This window comes from Ochlerotatus camptorhynchus, unplaced genomic scaffold, assembly GCF_037179485.1.
Source record: "Ochlerotatus camptorhynchus isolate MF236.1 unplaced genomic scaffold, CSIRO-AGI_Acam_v1.1 ptg000062l, whole genome shotgun sequence".
Lineage (NCBI taxonomy): Eukaryota > Metazoa > Arthropoda > Insecta > Diptera > Culicidae > Ochlerotatus > Ochlerotatus camptorhynchus.
In genome coordinates this window covers 11,104,235-11,124,619 of record NW_027040552.1, presented here as the reverse complement: position 1 = coordinate 11,124,619, position 20,385 = coordinate 11,104,235, and the positions used below count along the sequence as shown (strand labels likewise).

Here is a 20,385-nt window from a genome sequence, read left to right as displayed (position 1 = left end):
ACACTGCCACTTCGTCATGGTGCAACTGTCAAACTAAGTAAATTATTTTCTTTTATACACAGCCTACTACGGTATGAGCTATAGGTTACGTGCATGCAAAGAAAACCAAGGCATTGTATGCACAGGTGAAACGGGAACCTTATTTGTACGATGGTGCAAACATTATCACGCATACGATATATCTCTCAAAGACACGGTTTGTTGAGAATTCTCGTGCACTTTGATCAGGATAACTTATCTCGCCTTTTTTTTTGGAACATGAAAATTTCTACCAGGTTTTACGTGCATAGCACTTCTACGATATGTTCCGCCGTCTTGTGTTTGCCCTTCACATGAGTTGTCCGGTAGCTTCCTAAGAAGAGTAGCCTTTTTCCAATATGGCATCACATCTGGTCTACGTTGCACAAATTCATTGTCGCCAACCTGCAATTCTAGTAGTTCCTTGGATCGCTTGTCATAACTTGCTTTAGTCACTTGTCTTTTCTCTGTAATTCTTTCCTTTACTGTTGCGGACTTTGGTGGTTGCAGCTTATTTGTGATCCGAGGAAGTTCACTTCGTGTGTCTCTTGAAAAGAGACGTTGATTTGGACTTGATCCAATGGCATTAGGAGTGTTCCGATGTTGCAATAAGGCCTTCCAAAAATCAATACCGCTCTTCGAGCACTTTCGGTATAATTGCTTAATAGCTTTGATGGCTGATTCAGACTTACCATTTCCTTGAGCGTGATACGGTGCTAATGTGACGTGATTGAAACCCCAATCTCTTCCGAATTCGCTCCAGGCCGCATTGTCAATCTGCGGACCATTGTCCGTAACAACAATCTCTGATGTTCCATGCCTCGCAAAGTGACGCTTGCATACTTGGATAACGGTTTGTGTCTTAGTATCGTTCAGAAAATCTGCCTCGATAAAATTGGCAAAGCTGTCAGCCATCACCAACATAAAGACTTTCTTCCCATCTTTCTTTACTTCACCGAGGTCTATATTCACGCGTTGAAATGGAAAATCAGGAATCTGATGTGTATTTATTGGTGCTCTTGCTTGACTGGCGCTGAACGTCATACACACTTCACAATTCCGTACATTTGATCTGCCATTCCAGGCCAATACAGCGATTTGCGTGTTGCCTGAATCGTGTCATCAACGCCCAAGTGTGCTGTGTGAATTTTTCCTATAAACTGCTGTCGAAGGCTCCTTGGCACCAATATACGGTCTGACTTAAAAATTACACCTTGATGCAGCGACAGTTCGCTCTTGATTGTATGATACCTGTGTAAATCATCGTCCAATTCTTCTCTCCTCTCGGGCCAACCATCCATCAAAGTACGTACAAGTTTGCCAAGTGTGTGATCCGTTTTCGTAGCATTAGCAATTAGCCTGAACCGCTCATCCGACATGTTAATATATTCGACGACGTTGATGTGCGCTATATCCGCAAAAGTTTCACAACGAGCCCGTAGCCGTCCTGGATAATAGGTCAGCAATATGCATCTCCACACCTTTCTTATACTTAACCGTGATATCGTACCGTTGAAGTGTCATCCTCATGCGTTGCAGTCTCAACGGAGCTTCAGTGATCGGTTTCACGAATATGTTTTCCAATGGTTTGTTGTCTGACTCTACTATCACTTGACGTCCGACCACGTACTGGTCAAACCGCTTACACGCAAATACTATCGCTACGCAATCGCGTTCGATCGGTGCATAGTAGCTCTCCGTTTTTGTTAATGTTCGTGACGCGTATGCTACAGGTCGTCCTTCTTGTAACAGGGGGCGCAACCCACACCATACTTGCTTGCATCACACTGTATCGTCAACCTCTCTGAGGCATCATAGTACCGCAGCACTGGAACTGGAGTTACTAAGCACTTGATCTGCTGAAACGCTTCCTCTGCTTCAGTTTCCCACACAAATTCACTGTTATCTTTGGTTAATCTGCGTAATCGAGCGCTGATGTCCGCTAACTTCGGTAAAAACTTTCCCAAATTCGTGCTCAGTCCCAGGAATTTCATTAACTCCTTCTTATTCCTTGGTGTTGGTATATTCAGTTTACCTTCAATCCTCGCTCTCTAAATCGCTGCAATGTTGCCCTCAGATTGCAATTATGGTCTAACATGGCTTGTTCTACCGTAGCGCCACATCTGTACACTACGACATCATCTGCTAGGCACCTGACTCTTTTGAGCCCTGAAATAAGCTGCTGTTGAGCCTTTTGGTGTATTTCCGGAGCGCAGGAAACTCCAAACGGCATCCTCTTCCATCTGTATACTCCCTTTGGCATCCAAAACGCAGCGCGCTCTGTTCATCCAACTTCAAATACCAAAATCCATTCTTAGCATCCAATATCGAAAAAAACATTGGCCTTCGTAAAATCAGGCAGCATTTCCTCCACCGTCGGAATCTGATGGTTTGCACGTTTAATCGCTTGGTTTAGCTCTGAGGGATCCAGACACAGTCGAAGCTTGTTTCCTCTTTTCACCAAGACTAAATTGCTGATCCACTCCATGCGTTTGCTTACTGGTTCGACAATCTGCTTTCTTTCCAGTTCTTCAATTTTTGCTTTCAGCTCGAGCCAGTATGCCAACGGAATCCGACGCGGCTTCTGCTGCACTGCTGCAACGAAGGGATCGATTTCAATTTTAAAAGTTCCTTGGAATAATCCTTCGCCCTCGAAAACATCAGAGTACTTACCTAAAATATGTCCACATTCCTTTTGTAGAGTACTGACGTTGTATGTTCTGGATCTTGATGATTCCTAGATCGATTGCAGCTTTCGACGACAGCAGTGGTGGGCGTTTTTCGTTCACAACGATTATGATTACATTATGATTCGATCTTTCAGCTGCACTTTGAGATTCACCTTACCTTTCGGAATAATTATATTCCCCGAATAGCATCGCAGCTTCCCCTTCGTACGATACAGCTGACATCCGGTTCCAAGACGTTTCAAATCATGGTGGCTCAACACATTCACTCTAGCTCCAGTATCCACTTGAATGTCCAAAATTCGAAGTTGCCGTTCTTCACCCGATATCTTCAACTGCACCATTATCTTACAGCGTTACTTATCAACTTTTGCAATATCGACATATTCACATTGTTCTTCGCTGTCCGAATCCGTTGACCTCAATACACTGTCTTCCAGTTGCCGGACGTGTTTTCCGGAGGGTTTCTTCTTTGTTCGCATCGACCTTCCTAAAATGGTTGATTTTACCACAGCCTAGACACTTCTTTCTGTATGCCGGACATTTCTCCTTATCCCTTGGATGCTTTCCTCCACAGTAAAAGCATGGCTTCTCCAGTTTCCATGCTGTGGTCACTTTGAATGTTTCACGCGAACTTGCCTTACTTGATGACATTTGCTCATATTTCCTGGCTAGATCCTCGATTTGTTGGTGTTCTTGAGTTTTCTTCACCATATCACTCACGGATAAATTCCCTGCTCTTAGTAATTCCTTGCGCATATGATGATCCTGGATACCAGCTATGATCCTATCTCTGAGTAGTTCCTCTTGCTGCTCTGCCGTATAACCACACTTCGCGGCTTTTTGACAAACTCGCCGATTTTCTCCCCCATCTCGTTGGCATGTCGTGTTGAGTTCCGCTTGTTCTACACGCTGGTCGCGAACATGGACTAGATGTTGCTCTAGTTTCTGCAGAATCGTTTCGGTTTTACTTTTTTCTACTGCCGTAAGATTGAGCTCTTCCACTAACATTATTCCTTCGGCACCAATGACAGCCATCAAAGTCGCGACTTGTTGTTGCGCTGGCTTGTCATTCATAATAGCTCCATTGCAGCTTGAAAATTTTCACTGCCTCCTCGTCGTCCACTCCCAACTTCAGCGGTGATGGAACAGGAATGCTGCTCATTTTAGGTTATGTCGCAAGTGCAAAATAAAACTTCTCGAACCGTCGCTAGAAACTTGGTTCACTCCACTCCAAACGATTCTTCGCGAGTTCGATTACACATTTATATAAGATTTGCTTTCCGCGAAAGTGTTAATTGCTATTAAAATCGATTAACTTCTGACACCATGTTATCAACTAAAGTGTCTCAAGGTCATATCGTGTTGATGACTCTTTATTGATGATTAATGTAATGTGTACAAAGGTATTCACCAGTATCAAGATAATTATATAGAGGTATTAAGAATACAACAATGTTAAGATACCTTGTGAAAATATTAGAATTCTTATGAATGATGTCCAAATCCACGTAACGCGGGTAGATTACTTTTTCGTGGTGCGATATGGTGTTGATCTACCACGCGAAGTCCTGCCTAGTTCAAACTAGGGGAACACGGTTTTTCAGTGATCAAAGGAACACATCTTAGTCCTTGTTACGTTGTATCCCTTGTTTAAAGATTGTTTTGACATGGGTTGCTCCACCGAATAGGTACTCACTTCATCATTTCTGAATAGTATTAAAGTAATACGAGATGCACTGGACACGGCTTACCCCTATAACTAAAAGTTTTTCTTTCATTTCATTTTATTACAGGTACGGCATTCGCTGCATAGGCTCAGTGGTGCCAGATGCTAAGCTGCCGGAATATCCGCTCGTAAATGAACCGGTCCTGGAGTACAGAAAGGGATCCAAAGAGCGCAAAGAAATCGAAGCGGCTTTGAAGAAAACCGCCGCAACCTTAGAAGATGTCCCGATCATCATCGGAAACGAAGAGTTTCGCACCAACAACGTACGGCATCAGGTGATGCCGCACAACCACAGCAAAAAGATCGCTCAGTTCTACTGGGCCGACAAGAAGCTGGTGGAAAAGGCCATCAAGACTGCCACCGAAACGCAGGTCAAATGGGACAAAACTCCGCTGAGCGAACGAATCAAGATTTGGCAGAAGGCAGCCGATCTTATGGCTGGTCCATATCGGCAAGAACTGAACGCCGCCACCATGCTCGGACAGGCCAAGACTGTGATCCAGGCGGAGATTGATTCCGCTGCAGAGTTGATAGATTTTATTCGGTGAGTGTCTTAAAACGGTATGAAAGGAATTCCTCTAGATGTGACTTTACAATTTCTCCAGAATGAACACCGTCTATCTGAGGGAAGCGAGCAAATATCAACCGATTAGTGAAAATAGCAAAGTGACAAAGAATTCGATGCGGTTCCGTGGTATCGATGGATTCGTCGCGGCGGTCAGCCCGTTCAACTTCACGGCCATCGGAGGAAATCTAGCCTACACTCCTGCTTTGATGGTTAGTATGATATATCATTCAAATTTTAGAATAGACATCAAGAATTTATTTGTCTTTATCGTAGGGCAACGCAGTCCTGTGGAAACCCTCGGACACGGCTCTCCTGTCGAACTATGTCATCTTCAAGATCATGCGTGAGGCTGGTGTCCCACCCGGTGTGGTCAACTTCATTCCAACCGATGGTCCGGTGTTTGGAGACACGATCACCGCATCGCCCCATCTAGCTGGTATCAATTTCACCGGCTCGGTACCGTAAGTGTTTTTCGAAGCGCATCTTCTTTATTGTTCTCGAAAAAACATCAAGTTCAATTTCACAGCACCTTCAACCGGTTATGGCGTCAGGTTGGAGAGAATATCAACATCTACAACAACTTCCCACGACTGATTGGTGAATGTGGTGGTAAGAATTACCACTTCGTGCATCCTTCGGCTGATGTGCAGTCGGTTGTGATTGGAACCATACGATCGTCCTTCGAATTCTGCGGGCAGAAGTGCTCGGCTTGCTCACGAATGTACGTTCCTGAATCGCTATGGCCCAAGGTGAAGGAAGGTCTGCAGAAGACGAGAGATACGCTGAAGATTGGAGATGTTGCCGACTTTTCCAGCTTCACATCGGCGGTAATCGACGATAAGGCATTTAATCGGATCAAATCGTACATTGATCACGCCAAGAGTTCCAAGAACTTGGAAATCATTGCCGGTGGTAAGTGTGACGATAGCAAAGGGTACTTTATCGAGCCGACGATTGTGCATTCGTCCGACCCGTTGGACAAGATTATGGTTGAGGAAATTTTCGGCCCGGTGCTGAGTATCTACGTCTACAAGGATAAGGATCTGGATCAGGCTATGAAACTGGTTGGCAACTCGACGAGGTTTGCCCTCACCGGTGCAGTATTCTCGAAGGATGAGTAAGTTTGTGGCCCAGCTTTCAATGTGCGTAAATTTTCTGACCGTTCGTAATTGCAGAGCGTTCCTGAAGCGCGCTTTGGAAGAATTCAAACTGACAGCTGGTAACTTCTATCTTAATGACAAATCCACTGGATCGGTGGTAGGACAACAGCCATTTGGCGGTGGTCGAATGTCAGGTAGGTAGCTTATTTAAAAATGGAACAGGTATTTTCGGTTATTACAGCATTGTTGACAATTTTAATTTCTAAATGGACAACTGTGCAACTTTTTTGGACAGTTTTAAATTCAATTCGCGATATTTTGAGCACAACTTACAAAATGCAATGGGATAAACTCGACAGTGAGCATGCATAAGGCACTAGTGTGCACAGGAATCTTGTTAAGGAGGGGCAATTTTTTTTCTATGGTGCATTTAACCGAAATGCTACATACACACCAAATTTTGTTTTCATCTTCCAGCAAAATGGTTTGCTGAAAATGATCCAGCAATACGATTTTTGTTGAAACAACAGCAAACTACCATTGTAGTTTCATTTTTATACCTATGATCTTGACTTTTTTACCTAGGGGATGAGTACTTAAGGGGGTTAGATTTTGATAAGTTCTTTAGTGGGAATGACACTGATGAAGACTGCACATTGTAGTCGAAATACGTATCTGTCATGGATACCAAACTTAATTAAGTGGAATTAAATGGAAGATAACCTTTTTTGCTGTTTTATTTAGTTTTGCTGGTTTCCAGCAATAAAAAATGAGTGTGTATACTGCAATTTGGTTGCCTTGCCTTTTCAACACCCGTCTCACACCCCTGAATGTTTCCGTCGGCCGATCATTATCAATTAACCTGATGACAATCGCAAACTGCAAGTTTTTCGCAATTTTCTGCAACATTACATTGTGCAACAACGTAATCATGTCATTTTGAATACGGTTACTTGTGTACTGGCAATTTTTGGCACCTTCCGCCAAGTGTTTTTCAAGCACAGGATCGTAATTAGCCACCAACTTGGTGACACACTTTCCGCTCCTTCCGAATGTTCACAAAGTGGTCGGCCACCTTTGCAAAGTTTGCGCACAACCCTAATAAATGGGTACCATACACTAACGATATCATAGATGGTACGACCGCACCACATAAAGTTGGGATGATATCCCGAATTGGTGGTTAGGCGCTTCTTATGGTTATTGTTTATGCGGGAATAGCGATGATTCCATTATATAGCGATTTTGTAACCACTTTGCCTCTCTAGCAGCAATCATAGCAGTTTTTTGGTGGTTCAGTTCTTCGTCGATATCCTTCCTGGTTTTCAAATTCCGCCACGCTTCCATACTACCAACATGGGTATGACTGCGATTGTGTTTGCTCAGCAACTCGGTCGCTTGCTTCCAATTTCTGAACCCTGGGAATCGGACAACTTGGATCGTCCGAAACTACCAGGATCGTCCGAAACTACCAGGATCGTTCGAAAGGGTGTCAACCCTGTCCCTCAGTACCGCTAGTTGGGGTGACAGAAAATGATGCCAAAAATTCAACATTTTTTAAAGATGATATAAAGGACAAACCCGCATTTATTGCAACCCACATAAACAGCTATAACTTTTTAACCACGGTAACAAATGACTTGAAATTTTCAGAGAAGATTCTTAGACGAATTCTTAATAAGACAACAATCGACCAAGGTTTAATGACTAACCACTTTTCAATTAGGGAATCCAAAAGCTGTCTTTAAACTTTGTACAGTTGCGAAAAAGGCCATCCTCAGAATTCCATGAGGTTCTTTTCGAAATTTTAAGAACTGAATGAGCTCTTTTGAAATTCTTCTCAGAAGTCCTCTGGAATTATTTTTAGAATTCTTCTTGACTTTTACTCAGAACACATTGGAACTGAAATTCCCTATGAGTATCAGAAGAATTTCCTCAGTATTATCCAGAAATTATTCCCGGAATGAGCTAGAAATTATCGGTACTCCCTTTAAATTTTTCTCAAAATCCCTTTAGAATTTCACTCTAAATCTAATTTTCTCAGTATTCTTTTTGGAATTATCTTGAAATTATTTGCAGGATTCACTAGAAATTATTAGCAGAATTTTCTTGGAATACTCCCCAGAAATCGTATGGAACTGTTCTCAGAATTCAATATCCTTGAGATTCTTCTCCTAAGAGCTCTTTTGAAATTCTTCTCAGAAGTTCACTGGAGTTATATTTAGAACTGTCATGATTTTTTCTCAGAACACCTTGGAACTGAAATTCCTGTCCCGGAATGAGCTAGAAATTATCCTCGGAATTCGATTGAAATTTTACTTAAAATTCCTTTGGAATTTCACTCAACATTTGATTTTCTTGGTATTCTCTTCGAAATTATCTTGGAACTATCTACAGGATGCACTAGAAATCATCCGTAGAATCTTCTTTGAATTCTCCCCAGAAATATTTTGGAATTTTCTCAGAACACCTTGGAACTGAAATTCCCCTAAAGTTTCAGAAGACTTTCCTCTGTATTCTACAGAAATTCTCCCCAAAATGAGCTTTAAATTATCCTCGGAATTTCCTTGAAATTATCACCAACATCCCTTTGGAATGTCGTTCAAAATTTGATTCTCTCGGTATTCTTTTCGAAATTATCTTGGAACTATCCGCAGGATTCACTTGAAATCATTCGCAGAATTTTCATGGAATCATCCCCAGAAATCTTTTTTTTTAACTGTCCTCAGAATTCAATACCCTTGAGGTTCTTCTCGGAAGTCAAGTAGTTGTCCGTCCATTCACCAAAACGTTGAAGTTTTTCTACAAGAAATGTTCAATTAAGCTTGCCCTTCCATTCACTAGAACTGTGCAATTTTTACATCAGGAATTTTAAATTCAATTTACCCCTCCATGCAGCAGATTGTTGCAAATCTTACACCAGAAATTTTCAATACAAACCTGCCCCCAGAAAATTTCAATTGACCACAACGATGCAAATTTTCCCCCGGTTATGTTCAATAAAAATTGCTTCTCCAATCTTCTGATTGGTGCAGATTTCCTTTTGTCATTTTCCACATGAAATTTTCAATATAGCTTGCTTTGCCTATCATCAGAATGTTGCAGGTTTTCCACCAAATAAAGCTTGCCCTTATTTTAGCTTCCCTCCAATCATCAGAATGGTGCAAATTTTACACCAGAAATTAATATTAAAGTTTGTTTCTGTATTCAGCAGTAGGATGCAATTTTAAGTCCAAAAATTTTCCGAAAAGCTTACCCATCCGTTCACCAGAAAAGTGCAGATTTTCCACCACAAATTTTCAATATAGCTAAATTTTAAATAAAGTTTGTGCCTTCATTTACCAGACCAGTGGAAGTTTTCCACCAGAAATTTTCTGTTCATTTCATTTATCAGAGAGATGCAAATTTCGCATCCGAAATTTTCAATTGAGCATGCTCCTCCATTCACCAGAACGGTGCACCAAAAATTGTCAGTGAAGTTTGTTTCACCATGCACCTTTGTGTTGCAATTTTTAGGCTTTGCCTCTTCATGCACCAGAATGGTGCAATTTTTCTACCACCTTGCCCCACCCTGTGCACGCCAGTGGCATAAGGGCGTATACGCGATGATCGATTCTCTTCATCGATTTTCTCTTTGCATTGCTACAGCTAAGCGAAACAATTTTCTAGAATTTGTTCAATGCAGAGTTGCAACAGGTTGAATTGGCTATCGAAAACAACAGCAAATGCACCGAGAAACCTTAAATCTAGCGAGCTATTAACAAAAGAGAAAATCGACGAAGAGAATCGATCATCATTATTCCAGTCAGTCAGTCAGTCAGTCAGTCAAAAATAATTTAAATCTTCCTGTGACAATGACAAAACTCAGTACTGGTCACTAAAGTCCATTAATAGCGAATTCGTTTATTATAGGAGTGTGAAACCGAACTTTTAGTTAGTGTGAACCTCAACCTGAGTTAGGCTTAAAAAAACAAACTTTGTTTGTCAGAAAACAAACAGACCCAATCTTTATACCCGATCCAGATTGGAACTGAATAGTAAACGAGTTCGCTATAAGGAAAAGTATGTACCTTAAGCCGTTTTAGTTTGGTGAACCAGGTTCGAAACTGGGTTGCTTTCTTCAAACTATCACACTCGCCGTGAACTGCACTGAACCAAAACATCCGCAATACTTCGAATGATTATTGCATTGCTCGAGCCCTTTAACAATATGCATTCGAATTTCGGATGATTTTCTTATGGTTGAATTCGTCGTCAGATGATGAACATCCATATGACTGTCATCCAAATACAGGATGATTTTCGTTTGAAAATTAGCTATAAAACATACGGCACTCAGAGGACAAACATTTAAGAATAGTGTGACATGCAAGTGCTTCTAATTAGATTTATAATTTGATAATCTTCATTTCTATACTGAATAGCCATAATAAGCCATTCCATTATGGATATAAAATTTTTTCGTGGTGAACCTCCACCACGAATTAGCCAAACATTGGTTTTCATCCTTTACCTATGTTCGAAACAGCTCTGATAGCGATGCATATGCTTCCACCTCGTTTATCAGCTCAGATCAGCAAATGACATTCGATAGAATTATTAACATTATCGTTTTGAATGATTTGCGTTATGGGGCTGAACCAATATCATATGCATTTCCATTTAGTATGACAGTCATTCTGCAGAGAGCATTACTCATTTCAACTGAAGGCCCTATCCCTTCTCATAACAATTTTCATCCTGTATTCTAGAGGAAAATCATCTGATTTCAAAACAACCGTCATCCGTTGCAGGTATCATTCGAAAAAGCGATTTCGGTGATTTGTTTTGAATGGTCTGAGGTTTCATTCGATCAGAGTATGATGTTTGTGTACAGTGTGGGTGAACTGAAATGTTATGTACAAGTGTATGTGTGACTTGAAATAGAAAAGTCTAAAAGGCATTGACAGCTAGCTGCCAAGGGATTCCTCAACATCAGTTTTCAGTTTAAATATGCACTGGGCACTCCCTTGCTCGCTGCTGATTGAGTCCGCTGCCATTATTTTCCAAAATTTATTTGAACGCACGCAAATGGATACCATCAATTACAAGCCAGCTTATGACCATGAAGGCGACATAATCCAACAGAAGGATTACATATGCTTGAAGAATATGGACAGTAAGAAGCAGAATCGGTATTGAAATTGCATATTTCATCTTTGCTCAAAATTGTATGCAGTTCAACAAAACCGCATATATCTCGTACCACAGTTAAAAATTGACATTACTTGCGGTGATTCGGCATATTCATAGAACCGTTTTCTGGCCACCCAGTAACAGAATCGGTCTGAGGATTGCATATTTCATCTATTCTCAATATTCTATGCAAATTACAAAAAATCTCTTATATCTAGGCTTACTTTTAAGAATTGACCATACATGGGGTTTTCCGGGAATCTTCAGACCATAATCCTCACACTAGTTTTCCCGGTCCGGCTGGCCAACTACAAGTCCAATCAATTCCCTATCTGTTTTGCTGAAAAGCCAATACCTTTCAAATTAGGGCTCAATTTCAAAATTTGATGGACGCATTGCTGAGAACCAGCCATGCCAACATGAATCGATACGCATTATGCTCAGGAGTCACAGTTTTTTTCCGATCCGATTGACCAAATGCAGGTCCAGTCAGGTAACTTTATATTTCATTTGAAAGTAGATTCGTATATATGTATATCTATCGAATGGTAGCTAAATTACAAAAATTGATCATCACAATGCCATGAACCAACCATGCTAACATGAATCGATACGCTGTTTGCAGTCTTGGGCTTCTGCGTTGTAACGGATGTTCCGGATTTTCCGGAGGACCAGCAGCGTGAGGCCATGGATGGTCCAAAAAATGTTTAGACATCGTATATAACTATTCAAGTAAAGTAAAACGACATTTAAAAAAATCGCGATGATTTAGATTGATTTTCATGACACCCGTAAATGTTCTGGATCCTCTGGAGATTACTTCTCCATATGGCGCAGCATCATATTTTCACAAAAATTTCTTCGCATAACAGCCGGTTTCAATTCTCCCGGACCCACTCCGGATTGTAGATGATTCCGTGCGGTCATGATGACAAAATTGTGCAGTTAGATGTCTCGCACTCCTCTTGCTGCAGTTAGATTGAAATTCGCTCTCAAATTGTGAATTTCATAGCAGAAACAATATTGGATCCTTAAAGACCCAGAAGCCGGGCGTGTGACTTTTTTATTCTGAGACACTGTACGTGCTTTTGAAACTTTACCAGAAGTTTGGAAAAGTCACCAAATTTCAAGATCATTGAGCTTTTGGCTTCAGAGATACAGTCATTTGAATAGCGCGTTTGGGCCGAAAAAGGCCCGAATACCATCGCACGGTAGAAATTGATATAGAAGTGCATAACAATGCAATATTTTCTGTCTGACTGATTTTTTGTTGTTCACCTTTTTTACTTTTACCATACATACCATAAGTTTTGAATGCATGCGTGAAACTGATGAGCCTCAAAAAAAATTTGGGTTCGAACCTAGTCGTTTTTCAGGTTGCTTGGTGGTGAACCTAAGTTACAACCCGGGTGAGGGTTCGCTTCAAACTAAAACGGCATTAGTCAAAAGTTGTTCCAATCGAACCGTCAAAATGTACTGCTTTGCTCTATTGGAACAACTTTTTCAGTTTTGTGGTGACAGTCGTTCATACTTTTACTAGAATGCTTTACTGGTCACTTCTATACCCCTACAACATGAAGATGCCGAATTGATTCTTAATTTTCAAGATATCAACTGATAACTTGAGTAAAGTTACCAAGGATCTAGCTATATGTTAAAGATTCACAAATGAGTCAACATTCATTATTCATCGAAGCTTTTGCAATTGCAAACGTTGTTCCCAAACGGACATTGTTAATCTCATCTTTATTCTGAGCTGTGACTACAAACCTTATCTTTAACATTTCAGGAACCAACGACAAGGCCGGTGGTCCACACTACGTTCTCCGGTGGACAACACCACAATCCATAAAGGAAACCTTTGTTCCGCTGGATGAAGTCGACTACCCGTATATGCGCGAATAAGCGCTGCCAGCAAATATCTAGTGCATTCGTTGCACTTTTTGTGATTTGAAAGAAAATCAATTCTGCATCCTTAGAACACCCGTACACCCATTATGTGAATTTTTGTCGTACCTACTTTCTGGCACTATTTTTCCTCGAAAAAAGCCACGAATTTCAACTAAAAGCAAGATGTGGGAAAGCCAAACCCACGCTAACCCGAAAGCACCTAGAAGTATTGTTTTATCCCTAAGTCTCGATAACAGAAATGGCTCGCAGTAGCGTCACGCTTTCTTGAGCCCAAGTGATATTTGATTCTCAATTCGAGTTTCACATAATGTATTGCGTACCTTTGAAAAGATAAACTAAAAACACTCATATATCACTCACGAGCATTTTTGTGTTAAACAACCCTTGCACCGGCAGACGCTTGTTAGATCTGATCATAATTGTGTACCACACTACCACTTTTGGTTAGTCAGTTTTCGTTTGTTTTTTGCAGGAAACACATTGCTACTTTAAGATTTAAGTAATCTTGTGAATAAATTTCTAACTGTGTTATCCAGCGTTTAGTTACCTTCGAATATGTTCCCTAATTTTGTGCTTTTATTTTGTGGATCCTGATTATCGAAGCTTTTAAATTGCCACCAATAAATTCATACCAATTGACAATATGATGAGATGATGAGATAAATTCTATGCAACTGAGTAGCTGCGTAACTAGATAATTATTTTGCTTAAGGAAAAAGTATCAAAAGTATATAACCCATATGCTATAAACCATAAAACTAGCTGTTGTTACTGGAAAACGAAAACAAAAGAATAAACTTTATCACAGACAAATGTAACACAACAACCAAACCAAGAGTAGTCACCCTATACCATACGCAGCACAGGCAACGATTATGTAGTCGCAACAATAAACTAATCTGTATACCAGTCACTGTAAAACGCAACCAAAGTTTGATTTTGCGCCATAATTACATACAAGCATCTGATTCGTCGTCTTCGAGCACCACAGCACTCTCGAAAAACCCATAACTAAACTAAGTATGACATTTCTGATGAGAACGATCGAAACTTGACTAACGTACTGTTGCTGAAACAAATAAACGATAAAAAACCAATATTCGGGTAACTACTGTGTAGTGGGCAGTGCACTGTTTTGGAGCCACGGTTTGGCTTCGGAAAATGTCCGCTATACAAACGCTACCTTTGAATGTGTGTAAATCATATGGATAACCCAAGCCAACTGGGTCAAACTGAGATATAATTAATTAAGCGAATAAGAAAGAACGGAAACCGAGTTAATAAATGTTTAAAATTAAATTGTTCGTTTGTACACAATGAGAAAAATTGAGAAATCACATTTTGTCAAGGCTCAGCCCCGTTTGGTATAATGGCCATTTGTCATAAATGCAGATAAAATAGGGTTTTAAATGATTTTCATAAAGAATCAAGACGTCAACCGAACGACCAGGTTAACCACACACAAAATTCATATACATTAGAGTGTTTCAGTGTTATACATATAGGAAAAACTCAAAGACTGAAATTTCAAACATGTAACATGCGTGTTACAATTTAACCCGTTTTGTGTAGTTTTGCTTACTTACTTACTTACTTACTTACTTACTTAAGGGTCCTATGCACCGCCAGCGGTGCAAAGGGCCAACGTGAAAGACTTCCATCCTGGGCGGCTGCTCGCTTTTGCCTTGACCTTGACCTGGGCTATCGACTTGCTTAATTTCCTTATTGAGGCTCCGCCGCCATGAACCCCTGGGTCTGCCTCTGCTGCGATGTCCTGCCGGATTTCAATCCAGCGCTTGCTTGCAGATTTCGTTTCCGCCCCGTCGAAGTGTGTGGCCGACCCACCTCCACTTTCGCTCTGTAGTTTTGCCGCCGAGTGTAATTTAGCCGTGTTCCACACGAGCGTGTGCCGTGTTTGTTATGTTTTGTTTTTGTTGTCATTTTACGGCCGGCAACATACTCACCACTATGCCTTCGTGAATAATTTTAATTTGTAAATTTTGCACGTTATTTTATTCAAATAATTGTTAGGTGTTTTAGAGAATGTAGGGAAAAAAGTATCGTTTTAAATTATTTCGCGTTTGTTATTAAATCAGGTCCCGTTTCTTCTCCCGCTACAAAAGAAGGCGAAAACATAATCAATAGAACAGTCGAGCACCGTTGCAGGAGAACGATGGAGGTTTTTTGTTATTGTCCGTGATTGCTACCGGTAGAAAGTAACGAACCACGGTTGTACCTTGACCCACCGAACAGCAGTGGCAACAGCAAGGAGGAGGACAAAGCTAAGTAGAATAGACGTCTTAAATATGATTCCTTCTTGTTGTTTTGTTATTTTGCCCTAATCCGAACGAATTTGGAGGAACTACCCTTGCCCTAGGCCGGGGTAAAATCGGGCCAGCTATAGGCTGGCAGGAAAGTCGTAGCCAGGGGATAGTCCCTGGAATGGTAGTTTGGGGGGTCAGAAACAACCTGTCAAAATGTGAACCACTCGGTCAAAGGATTTTAGGTAAAAATGTATGCTAAAAATCTACAAAATTTATGTTGGAACGAGCCACATTCTCATTCGTGACTCTATGTGGCGCTGTAGTTGGTCGATTTTCTTCAAGTAAAAAATGTAGAACCTGTAGGCTAAAGACCGCATGTGAATCCAAGTTAACCCCGAAAAATTATTAGCGTTTAAAATGTACACCACCTGCCTTACTTTTCGTGAGGGCCTAACGCGCTTTGTGCGGTTTGTATGTTTACAAACAGGCATGCGAAAAGCAATGTTTGCATCGGTATAATTTATTTTTGTTTCGCCATGAAAATGACTGGAATTTTTACAGTAAGTAGAAAAATGTTCGAAATTATAGTCTAGGGTAAGCGCTCCTATAGTTGCGGTACGTTAGAAGCGTTAGGTTCCTTTAGTTGTGTATTGAGTCTCCATGCACAACTATAGGAACCTAACGCTTCTAACGTACCGCAACTATAGGAGCGTTTCCCCTACTGAAAATTGGAACAGATTGATCAACCATTCAAGGTTTGCAAGAGGCCACCGGGGGTGAAAAGGTACCAGTCGTCTAGAACAAGGAGAACAAGTAGTGCTGATTAATATTAAACAAAATCAACCCACAACCTTATTACTAAGGCTGTGTTCCATTTGGAAATTTTTCACTTAAATTTGACACTTCGAAAATAAATTATGATGTTCGAAAATCCCTCTGTTGTTGAACGGCCGATTTTCAAGAAAGCATCTGTCAAAGTTGATTCCTTGTCTGTCAGAAATAAGTCTGCTGGAATAGCAGGTTTATTTGAAACTTTTCCATCTGTCAAATTTAAGTGAAAATTCACCAAATGGAACACAGCCTAAGTGACCCGGATCAACCTTAAGCTTGATTATCATGTATTTTTGATGAAAATATGCCTTGATTTTTCTCTGCAACTATAAGCGATGTGGGAAAATGGTGTTTGTTGATATATTGAGGTCTATTCTGCGCGGCGATTGAGGTGAGGTTACTCGTCGTCACTAGTGAGGCGACAATACCCAACAAACATTGGAAGCTGAATAAGAGCTTGTTCAGGCAAAAAATTGCTTCTTCAGCTAAAAAATAGCTTATTCTGCTTTTAATCAGCTCAAATTGTTTGTTGGGTAGTCACCGCGAGTGAGGTAACTTTCCATTTGATTTGCATGGAGAGTCACCTCATTCACGATGACTTTTGTCACCTCACTAGTAACAGCGAGTCACCTCACCTCACTCACGGTGCAGAATAGGGGGATTAGCTCCGAATGGTTACCAGATGACACACCGGAAGATCCCGAACATCCGTAAAATTGATTGCTGGGTAAATATAATAAAAGTATGCTTGGGTTTTTCTATGGAACGAAATAGAAGGCAAGGTTGCAAAGACTCATTTCAGCTAAAACAATGTTTTTCTAAATTATGAAATAATTAGATGCCATGATCAAATTTTGAATTGGTAGGATACAATAAGAGGTTGCAAAGAATGTGTTTGACATATTAAACCTGTTTATTTCACTTCATGAGAGTCACAGTCAGCGATTTTTCACAAACTCACTCACTCACTCACTCACTCACTCAGCGATCAGCAAATCGCTGATTGTGACTCATAGAAAGCAAAATTTACAGGTTTTATGTTTCCAACGCATACTTTGTAACCTCTTCTTGTAAGTTACAAGTAAAACATGCCATCATACCATCTTTTGGTTTTATTATTCCGAAAAACATTATTTTAGCTGAAATGAGTATTTGCAACCTTGATAGAAGGTAGTAAAATGCGAGGGATGCGACTCTATCTACGATGCAGAAAAAAAAAATGTTTTGCTGTGGTTAGCTGCGCGCACGCTGAGTAGACAGAAAGAAGATTGATGGCGATTTTGAAGATTGCCTGCAAAAAAGATGATGCACGATGCAAGTAGATTCGAGAAAAATGAAAGAAGATTTTTCGAAGATTGATTCATCAGTGTGAGATTTGCTGAGCATCTAGAATTGAAATGGTAAAATGATGAGTTTTGTTATATTACCTGGTCACTGGCTCCGAATAATCACCAGATGGTGGCGAACCAGTCGATGGCTGAAAGCCTTATAAATAAAGAAAAAACATAACCATATGGTCCGCCGGACGATCCGAAAAATCCGTAAATTTATTGCTGCGTAAATTTGATCAAAGTAGGTCTTGATTTGGTATTGCGTGAAAATGCATGAGAATCTAAAGCGTATGATTTTATTGCCCGATTTGCACGTGAGTATATTCTCTTAGGGAGACTCATTGAATGAGATTTGATAATGATTTTCCGAACACTAGTTGTAAGATGGAGGTCTCACCAAGCTGATTCAACAGTCAAAATATCACATTTTATTTATTGTATCGGTGTTCATATAGCTGATAGTGACAAGACTTTTCTAAAATGTATTCAGTAGATTTTCATAGATAATATCAGCCGATAAAAATGCATCGGTTACAGTTAGTAACGTCTGTTGATAAAGTGAAACTGTTAACGATTATCTGTTCCGCTAATTTTATAAACTTTTTCAAAAATCAGCTAAACCTGTTTATAAACATTCATGGACTGCTCAAACAAAGCTAGAATGAGAATAGTTAGCAGCTACCGGTTATCGCTAACTTCCGATAATTACATAATCAATGTATTGTTTAGTGGTTATCGACTGAGGAATTTGAAATTATATTGGCGTATTATATGTTATCGAAGTCATGTTTTCGATTAGTTGTACACACCTCTGCGTTACCATTTAGATGGGGCAACTTCCAGCAGATATGAAAAATCATAAGAACTTGCGACTGCGAAACACATTATTCTCATGAGAAGTGATCATCCCTTCTTTCATAAGGATGAAATATTTATTTACATCGTTTTAAAATTGATATGGCCTGGAAACCTTTGCTCTGTTGCTACTTCGTATTTTCTGGAGCATAAATATTGTGAAGCAAATTTCAGCTTGAAATCGCAATAGTGTCCGAGATTTACTCCCTAGAAAATTTTAAAAGGCAGTGCAAGTCAACCCTTCTCCGGTGATTTGTGAACGCTGTATCGTATCACCTGAACGCCGTCGGCTTAGCGTACACTACCGCTCATAAATTAAGAATTTCCTAGATATTCTCACGTAACTATGATATCTGACATCGGCGTGAAGGAATTTCATAACATTACTGCAGAAAGCTGCAAAGAATATGAACAACATTTACGCTCCAGAACATTGTTTCTTTCATTTCCACATCAAGGTAAGAGGGTTGATGCATATATTATGTCACGCTCTAGGGGGGGAGGGAGTCTAAGATTTTGTGACAAGCAATGCATTAGGTATAGGAAAAACATCACGATATGAGGGGGGGGGGGGGAATTTCTCCTCGATTTAGCGTGACATAATTAATGCATGGGCAGTACTGTGGTTGTGGGTAGTCGCGGGTAGTCGGCGACTACTTAGCTGCAAACCGAAAAAAAATACAAAATAGGTAAAATACAGTAATCCAATGAGAACAAAATCTCACCGCAAATGTTGAATATTAAAAATACACTGCACCCAAGTCAGTCCCCTCGAACACTTGCGTCTCCAATTAACAAGTTCGACGAAAAGTTTAAAAAATATTAAATTTAGATAACTAGCGTCTGATATACATGTGCAGGTAAATTTAAAAATCAGTAAATTTGAAAGTTGTATAAAAATTTTAAATTTCAAGTGACTTGCACCTGGTAGACAAGTTCGGGTGAAAATTAGAAACAGCTAGTGCACCTGGTAAGCATGTTCAATAGACTGATGCAAAATTTGAAATTTTCGCTCCACAGTGCTCAAACGGTTTCAAATCAGGTCCTGATTAGCCTCCAAAAATTTAAACTCATTTGGTAAGAAACTGACTTGGCACAAACTATTCGAAGTTTATATGGAAATTACTATGAGAAAACCAAACTTTTTGTTCATTGTCTACTACCCATTTTCCATATTGCTTTTTCGAAAAGTTCTATAACTATTATTATGGGAAGCTACAACTTTGCGGAATATCGTTTTTCAGCCAAATGTCAAATTAAATAGTTATTAATTGTTTAAGAGATTGATAATCTTATGGCATGATCAAGCAGCTGTTCTGTTAGCAACACTGTATTCTGCAGTGTGACATAGTAGTCATGATATTTGTGATCTATTATTCTCACCAGAAACACCAATGTTGCCTGCTGAACAGTTGAATGAGCATAATCATAAGACATCAGTGACTTGAATCATTAATAACTTTTGTTCCTTACATTTGATTGAAAAGTGGTTTTCAACAAAGTTGTAGCTGGGAAAATTTTTCTACAATCACTGCTATCATTTTCAAAAGCATAGTGATGTGGTGAATTGTTAGATATATTTGAACAAAAACATAAGTTTTCCCATAGTAATTACCATATAAACTTGAAATGGTTTGTGCGAAGTCAGTTTCTTACTAAAGTAGTTCAAATTTTGGACGGCTAAGCAGCACCCAATTTGGAACCGTTTAAGCACTGTGGAGCGAAAATTTCAAATTTTGCATCAGTCTAATGTTCAAGTTGACATTTAAAATATTCTGCAACCCTGATATGCTTGATACAAGATGCACCCTGATATACAAGATCAAGAATACAATTTTTTTTTAATTAGAAACTGTTCTGGAAGAAATAATAAAAACATTAAATTTGGTTCAGGGAATTTTATAAAAAAAAATGTC

The 20,385-nt window shown here is 39.9% G+C and overlaps 1 protein-coding gene across 1 annotated transcript in view; it reads left to right on the top strand.

The window, feature by feature from the left end:
• Nucleotides 1-14,487, top strand: part of P5CDh1 (delta-1-Pyrroline-5-carboxylate dehydrogenase 1) — a 35,288-nt gene extending 20,801 nt beyond the window's left edge. The window contains exons 2-7 of the mRNA XM_065239769.1: nucleotides 4,502-4,978; nucleotides 5,040-5,211; nucleotides 5,276-5,463; nucleotides 5,529-6,119; nucleotides 6,178-6,296; nucleotides 13,067-14,487. Of these exons, the coding sequence (XP_065095841.1) occupies nucleotides 4,502-4,978; nucleotides 5,040-5,211; nucleotides 5,276-5,463; nucleotides 5,529-6,119; nucleotides 6,178-6,296; nucleotides 13,067-13,182 (1,663 nt within the window). The 3' untranslated portion in view covers nucleotides 13,183-14,487. The remainder of the gene's footprint in view (nucleotides 1-4,501; nucleotides 4,979-5,039; nucleotides 5,212-5,275; nucleotides 5,464-5,528; nucleotides 6,120-6,177; nucleotides 6,297-13,066) is intronic.
• Nucleotides 14,488-20,385: the final 5,898 nt, after the last annotated feature.